This window comes from Anomaloglossus baeobatrachus, unplaced genomic scaffold (genome assembly GCF_048569485.1).
Source record: "Anomaloglossus baeobatrachus isolate aAnoBae1 unplaced genomic scaffold, aAnoBae1.hap1 Scaffold_2803, whole genome shotgun sequence".
Classification (NCBI taxonomy): domain Eukaryota; kingdom Metazoa; phylum Chordata; class Amphibia; order Anura; family Aromobatidae; genus Anomaloglossus; species Anomaloglossus baeobatrachus.
The window spans coordinates 86,435-98,835 of NW_027442282.1; the positions used below are offsets into that span (position 1 = coordinate 86,435).

Below are 12,401 nucleotides of genomic sequence, written 5' to 3' on the forward strand. Positions count from 1 at the left end.
GGAAGTACTCAGCAATCTCCTCCCTTGACACGGTCAGCCTGGACTCATACAGGTTCTTATAGAAGTCCAAAAATACCTCCAATATACCATTGACGGAAGTAACTGTTCCTCCACGGGGGTCTCTAATCTTAAGGACAACAGGTGAGCTATTAGATTGACGCACCAGGAACGCCAGTAAGCTACTGGATTGGTTCCCTTGCTCAAAATACCTCTGGCTCGTGAAGAATACATGTCTCTTAGCCTTGTCTTGCAAATACAAGAGATATTTCCTCCCAGCCTGAAGCCAATGAGATCTATTTTCCTCAGAGGGGTCCGAGGTGAATCTATGTTCAAGCACTCTATTTTGGGTGGCCAATTCCTCCTCCTCTCTGGCCGCCTGTTTCTTGAGATAGGAAATAGAGGAGTGACAGCATCCCCTCAGATACGCCTTGAGCGCGTCCCAATAAGCCGAGTGATTCTCTTCCACGGAGTTCATTTCCGTGTATGCCCCAAGCTGATCAGGAATCCTGTCATTGGCTGCAAAGAGTGACAGCCACCAAGGGTTAATTTTCCTTGACAATTTATGAGATTTACATCCTTCCCATTTAATGCCTACGATTACCGGAGAGTGATCTGATACTGATCTGGGCAAATGACATACCGATTGTATATGGGCACAGACTCTTTCATTTCCACAGATATAATCAATTCGAGATAATGAGTTTTTCCCCGGAGTATAACATGTGTATTCTCTCAGTACTGGGTTAAAAAACCGCCACATATCGTACCATCCCACTTCCTGTAAGAATATACTCAATCTAGTTTGTATCGTGGGGGAGATCGGTACCTGTCGGGTGCTGAATCTATCCAGTCCCGTGTTATTAATCAAATTGAAGTCCCCCATGCAGAGCACTAAGGCTTGTGGGAATTGTGAGGCGAACTTAGCCGCCTCATATAGAATCGAGATTCCCATTGCAGGGGGAATGTATATGGCCAAGACCACTATCATGACCCCATCGATGTGAGCCTGGATAAACACATACCTCCCATCAGTGTCCTTTAAAATTTTACCCGGGTCCCACCGCAGAGCTTTGTGGACTAGTACCGATACTCCCCTAGAATATGAGGAATGAACAGAGTGAGCTGACCATTGAACCCAAGGCTTTTGGAGCACTCTAGTGGTCTCCAACAATAAATGGGTCTCTTGTAAACATACAATCTGAGCTTTGGATCTTTTGATATGAGCAAATACTGCCGCCCGTTTCCTGGATGTGCCCAGTCCCCTAACATTCCATGTCATCACGCTTAAAGCCATTAAGAGATGCCGCTTGCTGAATTGCTAGAAGAATATCAAAAACTTAACCTACAGTAGAACTTGGGTAAACGTACCCTTAAATACAAAATGTCGGTTGCGCACACACAATCGACAAGAACTGGTCCAGTAGTACGACCAGGAAAGATTTTCCCTAGCAACGACTAGGGTGAACCAACGTGGCTAGATGGTGTACTTGGTATGGGGGTGTCCTCAAACAAGGACTTGAGCTTCTCCTGCAGTCCAATAAATGAATTATCCTGCAGCTTAGCCTTTAATCGTGCATAAGTGAGGGGACCAAGAATAGATGGGAAGGAAATGAGAGAGAGGGAGAAGAGAATAGAAAGAGAGAAGAAGAGGATGGAGAGAGAAGAAGAGAGAAGAGGAGAAGAAAAAGAGAAAAAAAAAAAAAAAAGGAGGGGAAGGGGGGGGAAAGAGATGGTAAGAAGGGGGAAAGAGAAATAAGGTAGAAGAGAGAGAAAGGGGGGAGATTAGAATAGAAGATAAAGCGGGGACAAGAGAAGGAGTATAGAGATATGAGAGGGAGAGAAAGTGGGGGACTGAAGGGAGAGGAGAAAAGAACAATGAGGAAGTAAGGGGGCGAGGTGAAGAGGGATGAGGAATAAGCTGATAGGGGGTTAGAGGGGGAGAAGAGGTGGGAGTGTAAAGAAGATAGAAAAAGGATTGGCAGGAAATCTTAGACTGTAGAACATTATTACATATGGTAACCTCAGAACTTAATATAGCACTAATAGAGCAAAATACAACATTATGAACTGAAGTGCGTTGCCAAATACTGCGAGCCCAAAGTAGAGTTCCAATTTGGATCCAAAAAGGTATAGGATAAAACAAGATCGCATGAAGGAGTTCAGAGCGTCGCAACAGCGGTCTGACCCATGTCCCGTCTGGTGTCACCTAGGTCCGGTCCCATCAGCGACGAGTAATCCGGAGCACAGGCTGGGCTAAGCAAAGATCCCGGAGAACGCAGCAGCCGTTCCATACGCAGGCGCGGCCCCAGGCCACCCGCCTTCGACGAGGGCCAAACCCGGAGGCCGGTTCAATGGGAAACCAATAATGGACGCATCCGGAAACTCACATGCCTCCAGGAAGGCCACAGGCGCACCAGCGCCTCCAGATGAGATCACCAGCATCTCAACCGACAGGGACCATAAGATCAGGACGCGAACGCAATTGCGATCTCGCTCCACTCACATGCCAGGAGGGATGAAACAAACAAGAATCTTTCGCGCCTTCAGAATCGAGGGACGCCGAGTACCTGCATAGGATGATCCTGAAGCGATCTCAACAGTGATTTCAAACACAACGTCCCAAGGATTGGAGTCGCATCACCGACCTTGCTCCAAAGAGAATGAAATAAGTGAATCAGAACCGCGACGCTATCACAACCGCGACCCGTCAGGCAGCGCCCAAGACCGTGACGCATCAGCGTTTCCTCTTCAATGTGTTGATCCAGTCATCCGCTTCCACAGGAGAAGTAAAGAACAGGGATCACTCTTGATGAACCACTCTAAGACGAGCTGGGAAGATCATGGAGTAAGCAATTTGATGCTCTCTGAGACGTTTTTTCACCTGAATGAAGGAAGCCCTCGTTTTCTGGAGCGACGCAGAGAAATCAGGGAAGATCAATATGGTGGCGTTGTTGTGTAGGATCGGGCCCTTGCGCCGCGCCGCACCAAGGATCGCATCTCTATCCCTGCTGCTCAACAGTCGGGCCAGGAGAGGTCTAGGCTGCGCTCCCGGAGGAGGAGGCCTGGCCGGTACCCGGTGAGCTCTTTCTATAGCGAATGCCGCTGACAGCGTCGCATCAGGGAAAGTTTCGGAGAGCCACTTTTCCATGAACTTACATGGGTCACTCCCTTCTGCCCTCTCCGGCATCCCCAGAATTCTCAAATTATTGCGACGCAGGCGATTTTCCAGGTCATCTGCCCTCTGCGCCCAGTTGTTTGCCGCGCTTTCCAGAGAGGACAGTCTGCCCGGCGTCGCTCTTGCGTCGTCTTCCAGCGTGGAGATCCGCTGTTCGGTCTCCTTTACCCGCTCTCTCAGGTTTTGCAAGTCCAGCCGGAGGAGACCCACATCGATCTTAACCTCCTCAATTTTACCCGTCAGCGACACCTTTGAATCCTGGATCGCTGCAAGTAACTGCGACGTAACCTGCTGTAAGGTTAGCTCCTGCGATTCCTTGGATCCGGCCTCCATGCTCTCCTCCTCCTCCGCCTCGCTGGATTCCCGCTCTGCCTGCTTGCCGGCGCCATCTTGCTGGGGGTCCCGGGCAAACTTCTTCAGCTTCTCAGCCGCTGCTGCGCTGCGACCTCTGCTCATGGTACCGATCCAAATGCTCACCGCACCACAGGTAATCCAGAGGTGTATTTAGGCACCAATTTCGGCAGGATTAATAACGTATATCAGCTTTGGACTGCGGAGCTGCTCTCAGATGCGACCGCTCATGCTGCCTGCTGGCCACGCCCCCCAGCCTAGGCCATCTTTATGCAGTGCAACAATTCTTTTTTCAGATCCTCAGAGAATTCTTTGTAATGAGGTGCATGTTGAACTTCTAGTGACCAGTATCAGTGAGTGATAACACCTAATTTAACACACCTGCTTCCCATTCACACCAAAACCATGTAAGTCTCTGTGCACACAGTGCGTTTTTTGCGTCGTTTTTTGGGTGTGTTTTTGGCCTCAAAACTGCATGACTTTGCTTCCCCAGCAAAGTCTGAGTTTTCATTTTTGCTGTCCGCACACAACTTTTTTTTTTCAGCTGCGTTTTTGAGCTTAAAAAAAAAATGGGCATGTCAATTCTTTCCTGCGTTTTTCTGCGTTTTCCCCCCATGCAATGTATTGGAAAAACGCAGAAAAACGCAGAGATCAAAACGCAGCCAAAAACGCACCAAATCACGGTAAAAACGCATGCTTTTTTTGCCGCGGGTGCGTTTTTTAGTGGCCAAAAACGCAGCGTTAAAAAAACACAGCGTGTGCACATAGCCTAACACTAATGAATCACATGACATCATTCATGGTTAGTTGGGAACAATTTGGCCATTTTCACCTAAGGATGTACTCACATTTGTTGCCAGCGGTTTAGACATTAATGGCTGTGTGTTGAGTTATTTAGAGGGCACCAAATTTACCCTGTTATACAAGCTGTACACTGACTATTGTACATTGTAGCAAAGTGTCATATCTTCAGTGTTGTCCCATGAAAAGATATAATAACATATTGACAAAAATATGAGACGTGTACTCACTTTTGTGTTATGCTATACCTTTTTAAGAACAATGGATATTGTACTTTTGCTTCCTACTACTGAAGTCTTTTGAATACATTTATTATTGTTGTGTAACAGTTTTCATTAAAACAAGTTTTAAAAAAAATCAAAACTCTGGGAATTTGCAATTGCTGTGTACTTGTTTGCGAAAGAGTGGACCCTCTGCTTCTGTTAACTATTTGGATGCCACTGATATGATTGGCAACAGCATTTAGGGGTTTAAACAGGCCGCAGTCTGTACTATAAGGCTATGTGCCCACGGGGACAGTGTCCTGCGGATATATCCGCAGGACATTCCGCAGGAGCTCCCAGGAAACCGCACCACAACTTTTGTCTGTTTCCATGCCCCGGAATGTCCTGCGGATATGGTGCAGGCATTCTGCATTGAGGATACAGTACCATGGCTTCGGCACTGCATCCTCAATGCAGAACATGTGCTGCAGTGATCGGGAGTTCATACTCACCTCCATCATGCAGCACCTCGCTTTCCGGCGGCCGGGTCACTCTGTCAGCGTCTGCAGGAGAAGGTGGGCGGGTCTGAACTAGCTCCGGCTGTCACATGACCGGAGCTCGTGCAGGCCCCGCCCACCTCTTCCTTCCTATACCTGGATCCACCGCGCTGCTGTACACCGGACGGAGAAAGTGACTCCGGTGAGGCAGGTAAGTATATGGGACCCTGCGGAGAAATCTGCAGGAATAATTGACATGCTGCTGATTTTTCCGCAGGAAAATCCGCATTATTTTCGCTGCGGAAAAATCCGCAGCGTGGGCACAGCAGTTCCCAAATGCCATATAAATGGCTGGGGAGTAGCTGTGCTGCAGATTTTTGAAAAATCTGCGGCAAATTCCGCGCATTTTCCACAGCGTGGGCACATAGCCTAATAGTACAAAGCAGATAACACACTAATTGTGTGTTTTTCTTCTAATAATTCTAATCTATCGGGGTGCACTTCTGTAAAACGTCAGTGCCGTAAAAGATCAAGACCATAAAAGGAGGTATCAGCGATCATTAACGGGCTCAATAATTACCACAGCCTTTTCCCAACTACAGCAGCAATTCTGGTCTGCGACCCAGGCTGAAATGCAGACTGCAAAAACATATCTCTCCAGTGTGAAGGAGAGGGAAGCAGGGAGGGAGTGAGAGAGAGTGAGAGTGAGAGAGATCCTCCTGTCCCCTGTGTAGCACTCACTTTCATGAATCACACCAGTATAGTTAATTTTAGAAAAAGAAAAAAAATCTTGTAGCAAATGTAAATAATACCCTACACATATATGTAATGTTGTCATCATTGCATCTGTAACAACCTAAATTCGAAGTCTACTTTGCCACTTATCTTTCTCGTCAACATCATTTTAAAAAGAAAAAAACAGCACTGCTGTTTTTTTGGTCCCTTAATGTAGAAAATATTTAAATAAAAGCAATCAAAGTCACAAGCCCAAAAATTTTATCAATTAAAATTAGGTTCTTCTGCAAAAAATCAAACCCACTCTCGTCACCAGAAAAAAAAATAATTATGGCTCTTCGAATATGGCGACACAGAAAAATGTTTGTTTTTATTAGGATTTTAATTGTGAGAAAGTAATGTGACAACCTGGACCCTGAACATCTTGGGGCACACGTCTGGCAGCGGGATCAAGACACACACGAGCACTTTGTCACTTAAAAATCTCGGTGATTTATTCACATCCTCATAAACCACGCAGTGTAATGGGCCACAGCCACTTTCCCGCAGGACAACGTCTCACTGTCTGTTTAAACTGCCGATTGTTCATACAGTTCATTCTCTGGTATCAGCCAGTAAAGTCCCCCTTTCTGGGGTGTTACCTGCCAGTAGGTTTGCAGGCTGTCAGTCTGCCTCCATCCAGTCCAGGGAGACTCGCACACTGGGCTCACCATCCCGGCCCTTGTACACGTTCCAATTCCTCAAAGCCTCAGTGGATTCTGCAGCTCCCTGACATTTCAGAGGCCTCGCTAGCTCTGTATGCACAGGATCTCCTGCACATGTGCTCCAACCAAGATGGCTCCCACCAGCACACAGAGATCATGTGACAAACGACAACTCCATTAAATCCCATGAGACACACGTACGTATGGGAGGTATGTGGATGGTCAGTCCCGCCCATCACTTCTGACCATCCCATGAACCCAGCCCTGAATGTGTACAACAATCCTCATGGAACTACAAGTTCCAGAGAAACATTCCACGTTCAGATCGCAGAGGGTTTCCACCTCTGTGACACATACCGGCCATCTGCCACATTGCCGGTTGCATCCTTACAGTAATGAAGTATAGCTGTACTACGGTATATGTGGTATCACAGTGTTGATAACAGTCCACTGTATAAAATTAGCTATTTATTCCACCATGTAAATGCCCTAAAAAGAGCCAGGATTACTTATGACTTTTTAGTTGTTTGGTTTTTTTTGTGTTTTTTTTTTTTAATTTGTATAAGAAGCAATCAAATAGATTCATGAACTCCAAAATGGTACCAATAAATAATATATACATGTTTTGTATCATTGTATCCATAATAACCCAAAGTATAAAATGAGCATGTTAGTTATCCTACCCATTGAAGACCGTAAAGAGGCAAAACAAACAAAAAACCATCTCTGACAGTGAAAGGGTTAATTGTTTACTAAATTATGGCTTTGTATCCTATGGTGTATATAAGCAGAGATAATTCACTGTTTTGTCCATCAGGCAAAAGTGGCTATAATTTCTGTTGTGCAGTTTCTGCCATGAAGTGGGGGTTAATGTGTTCATGCTGCACATTGATGCATGCAGTACAGCAGGCTGGCAATCTGTGCACATCGCCGTCTAGCAATACTCATGATCCCATTGCATTACAACTTCTCTTTAGGCCTGGGATGTTAGGATTTTGTGTTTACACCTATAGAGGGTGTATATGAACCCAGAAAATGTCTCTCTCCCTTAGCGTACAATGACACTACTACCTCAATATTGGTCTCTTACGAGGCTGCACATGAGCGTCACCTGCTTTCAGTTTTCATACAGACAAGGAGGCGCCCAATTTACTCTGAAGAGATTATTGGCTTATTTTTGCTATTGTTCTGTAACTCTTTGTTGTACTATTCTCAGGTAGAGCAAGAAAAGCTGGACAAAGTTTGGCCAAGGCTTCGAGTGCTGGCACGATCATCTCCCACAGATAAGCACACACTAGTGAAAGGTAGGAAATGCAGCCGGCTTTAAAGAGAACCTCTCACCAGGATTTTCTCTTATAAGCTGCGTCCACCACCAGTGAGCTTTTACATACAGCATTCTAGAATACTGTATATACGTGCCCGCTCTGTATAATGTAAAAAAGACCTTTATTATACTCCTCTAGGGGGTGTTCAGGTCCAGTGGGTGCTACTGCTTTCGGGTCTGGTGCCTCCTCTCTTCCGTCCATCGCCGTCCTCCTACCCAGCCCTGTTTGGATGACGCATCCTACGTCAACCAAGCACAGAGGCCGCCTTTGTGCTCCTGCACATGCGCACTTTGATCTGCCCTGCTACCCTGGCAGATCATAGTATTGTAATGCGCAGGCGGTCTTTCAACTTTCCTTGTGCCTGCACATTACAGTACTTTGATCATCTGCCCTCAGTAGGGCAAATCAAAGTACACATGTGCAGGAGCACAATGGCGGCCTCTGTGTATATGACATAGGAAGCGTCATCCACACGGGACTGGGAAGGAGGACGGCGACTGCACAAGATAGAGGAGGCATCGGACTGAGAGCAGCGACGCCTATCAGACCCGACCGCCTTCTAGGAGAGTATAATAAAGTTCTTTTTTTACATTATACAGTGGGTCCTGGGCACTTATATACAGTATTCCGGAATGCTGTGTATAAGGGTTTACTGGTAGTGGCTGCAGCTTATAAGGGAAAATCCTGGTGAGATGTTCTCTTTAACAGTGTAGCTTCTAAAAAGACATTACACCTCTCCATTCCTATTCTGCTTGAGTTCTAATTCTCTAAAAGGTTTTCAATTGTATATCTATTCTAGGTATCATTGACAGCACAGTGGCTGAACGGAGACAAGTGGTAGCCGTCACCGGGGATGGAACTAATGATGGACCAGCATTAAAGAAAGCAGACGTGGGATTTGCCATGGTACATATTAATAGTAAATTAAAATGCATAGATGTTATTGCTTTGCAAAAACAATTCTCTCTTCTCTGTTCCTGTAGTAGCTCAAATCATGAACGTCCACATTCTGAAAAATAATAGGTCAAGACTCGATATGTATTCTCTTTTATAGGGTATAGCTGGTACAGATGTGGCAAAGGAAGCATCAGACATTATCCTCACAGATGATAACTTTACCAGTATTGTAAAAGCAGTTATGTGGGGACGTAACGTATATGATAGCATCTCCAAGTTCCTTCAGTTCCAGCTCACTGTTAATGTGGTTGCTGTCATTGTTGCTTTCACTGGAGCCTGCATCACTCAAGTAAGAATGTGTTTATTTCTTTCATCATCAGATGTCTAAATTACTATTTCTTAATGTCAAAGTGATTTGAACTTTTTGGAACCAAAATTGTAGATCTTCTAGGTAATTAAAGGTGGAATTCCTTTTTCAGTAAAGTGGTTCCCAAAGTGTGTGAAGCTCTTCACGACACATGACGTTCTGGGTACATTATGGATCGTGTCAGGTTAATCCCCGCTGGCTGCGATGCCTGCACATGTCAGCTGATTTGAACAGCTGACATGTGTGGCTATCAGGTACGAGTGGGTCCGGGACCCTATTGCACCTGTCAACCCACTTGCCTCTCACTGTCAAAATATGACAGTGAGAGGAAAGAGCACGCCGCGATATGCATTCACTTACCTGGCGCCATCGGAAGTCATGTGACGTGATCCCGTGGATCCGATGGTTGTCATGGTAGCACATGGTCATGTGATGACTTCTGTAGCTATCATGAGTCACTTCCTCTTACACCCGGCAGAGCACCGTGTATGAGAGTAAAGCAGCTTTTCTGCAGATCTCAGCTGTGCAGCTGTGATCTACAGAAAGGAACAAGTGATCAGACTGCTGATCCTTATAATCCCCTAAGGGGACTAGTAAAATAAAAAAAAGTTTTAAAAAATGAAAAAATAAAAAACCTAAAAGTTCAAATCACCCCCCATTCGGCCCATTTAAAAATTAAAGGGTTAAAAAAATAAAATCTATACACACATTTGGTATCGCCGCTTTCAGAAATGCCCAATCTATAAACTATGAAATCAGTTAATCTGATCAGTAAACGGCGTAGCGGCAAAAAAAAAAAAAAAATCCAAACTACAAAATTATGTTTTTGGTCTCTGCATATTTTGCACAAGATGTGATAACAGGTGATCAAAATGTAGCATCTGCGCAAAAATGGTACTGTTAAAAACATCAGCTCAAGTTGTAAAAAATAAGTGGTCATTGAGCCATACATCCCAAAAAATGACAACGCTACGGATTGTGGAAAATGACGCAAAAAGTGCACCCTTTTTTGGACAAACTTATGAATTATTTGTAACTCCTTAGATAAAAGTAGACCTATACATGTTTGGTGTCTATGAACTCATATCGATCTGAGGCATCACAATGGCACATCAGTTTTAAGATACAGTAAACATGGTGAATAATATATCCCACAAACAATCAATCAGACTCACTTTTTTTGCTATTTTTTCTGGAATTTTGTTGCCGTTTTCCAGTACACTATATGGTAAAACTAATGTTTTCATCCAAAAGTACAACACGTCCAGCAAAAAGCAAGCCCTCATCTGGCAAGATTGACAGAAAAATATAAAAGTTATGGCTTTCGGAGGAAGGGGAGGAAAAAAAAATGGAAAAATGGAAAATCGCCCAGGGGTGAAGGGGTTGAATAAACTTATGAGGTGCCTTACCCCCTTCAGTCCTGTGCCGGCTGCCATCCATTGCTGCGGTCCCAGTGTTGTCAATCACTGAGCTCTGTGGCTAAATTAATGGTGAGTTCAGCGGTGACACTCACTATTAATGTGACATCGCCTTTCTAGTCACAACACTGGGACTGCAGCAACAGTGAAATCTCCTTTAAGACCTTGAATTGCCCACTACTGGGGAACCCCTTTTTAATTGCTTCGTTGAGCAAAATAAAATAAACTTCATACTTGCCCTTCCTGCAGTGTCAGCACTGTGACTCCTAGCCGTCACATTCTTATGTCATAAACAGCATCTCAGGATGATCTCACTCACCTCTCCGCCGCCATCGCGTCCCAACGCTGGATTTCGGCTCAGTGCACATGACCCCGGAGTTTCGGTCATGCGCACTACTTCAGTTTGATGCCAGGACACGTACACCCGGCTTCATAGTGCACATGACCCAAACTCCGGGGTCATGCCCACTGAGCCGAAATTCAGCGTCTGATGCAACAGCAGTGGAGAGGTGAGTGAGATCATCCTGTGACGCTGTGTATTCATTAGCATGTTAGTACACCCACAGGGGCGTACTAAAATGCTAATGCGGGGCAACTGGCCGGGGAACTAACGCCCAGTGGACTAGTCCCCTCGCTCATTAGCATACGATATAAGATCTTTAGAAATACTTTTTCTATAGATCTCTTTATCTATGCTAGTGTATACAGGGACAGTTAGGCAGAGATTAGAAATATGTACCCAGAACTGCTCGTGGTCCTGGGTGCTCATTGCACCTGACAGGTTCCCTTTAATGTTCGTTGGCCAATTATTGGCAAGTCTTCCTCCAAAATTATAATCCTGATGTACACATTTCTATCATGCTTTCTTTTGCACACCCTAAACCCCATCCTACTCCCCTGCATTGTTCATTAGTTGCACCACATTTTTAATCTTTCCTGGATTAACTGTTTTCAATTGCATTTTTTTTTTTTTTGCAGGATTCTCCATTAAAAGCTGTGCAGATGCTTTGGGTCAATTTGATCATGGATACCTTTGCCTCCCTTGCACTTGCCACCGAGCCTCCCACAGAATCACTACTTCTCCGTAAACCATATGGTCGCAACAAGCCACTCATCTCACGTACTATGATGAAAAATATTTTGGGACATGCTGTGTATCAGTTGACTATCATCTTCACTCTGCTCTTTGCAGGTCAGGATTGTTCCCCTTTTGAATATATTGATCTATTTTTTTATGGACTTCTGTCTGTTACATTTGGCTTGTACATCTAGTCCTCCTGGCAAAGATTATATAAATAGTAGGGTAATTTATTTACTTGTTTGGTTTCCAGCCACGTGTTATTCTAGTTTGGTCACTATACATCATTCTTATATAGTTTTTGTATTGTTTCCAAGCCTTTGAATCTGAACCTTGTAGCTCTGATTGCTGCTGTTTAATGTAGATGCCAGGTGTGAAACGCATCTGCCCAGTGCGAAATAGGCTCAACTTCTGAGCCCACACCATGCACCTGCTATCTGTTCTAATAATACATCATTTAACGGGAAAAGATTTGTAAAATTTAGTGCTCGCTCTCAAACCATACAAAGACTAAAAGTCAGCTCACCCTCAGCATTTTCTGGCCATATCTCCGCTGGAAGGCAATCTGTAGGAGGAAGGGAAACATTAGATTTCAGAGAGATGAAATCTTCTAATCAAGAAGTGGTTATCTATAACCCAGGACATAACTTAAAATATTTTTGTTTCCATATTAAATATGTCATAGCAGATGGTCTGATCTCTTGGCTTGGCTTGCATGTCCTGGTAGCGGAGTATAAAAATACATGTCAACTAGAGATGGGCAAATTGATTCACAGGACTTTAGCCCTAGGTCAGATTTCTATGGCTGCTGGATGGCAGGCTGGTACAATGTCATGCCACAACGATGTCA

The 12,401-nt window shown here is 44.8% G+C and overlaps 1 protein-coding gene across 1 annotated transcript in view; it reads left to right on the top strand.

Moving 5' to 3' along the window:
* Positions 1-12,401, top strand: part of LOC142265972 (plasma membrane calcium-transporting ATPase 4-like) — a 116,690-nt gene that overhangs the window by 58,786 nt on the left and 45,503 nt on the right. The window contains exons 13-16 of the mRNA XM_075332295.1: positions 7,683-7,770; positions 8,591-8,697; positions 8,846-9,037; positions 11,452-11,665. Of these exons, the coding sequence (XP_075188410.1) occupies positions 7,683-7,770; positions 8,591-8,697; positions 8,846-9,037; positions 11,452-11,665 (601 nt within the window). The remainder of the gene's footprint in view (positions 1-7,682; positions 7,771-8,590; positions 8,698-8,845; positions 9,038-11,451; positions 11,666-12,401) is intronic.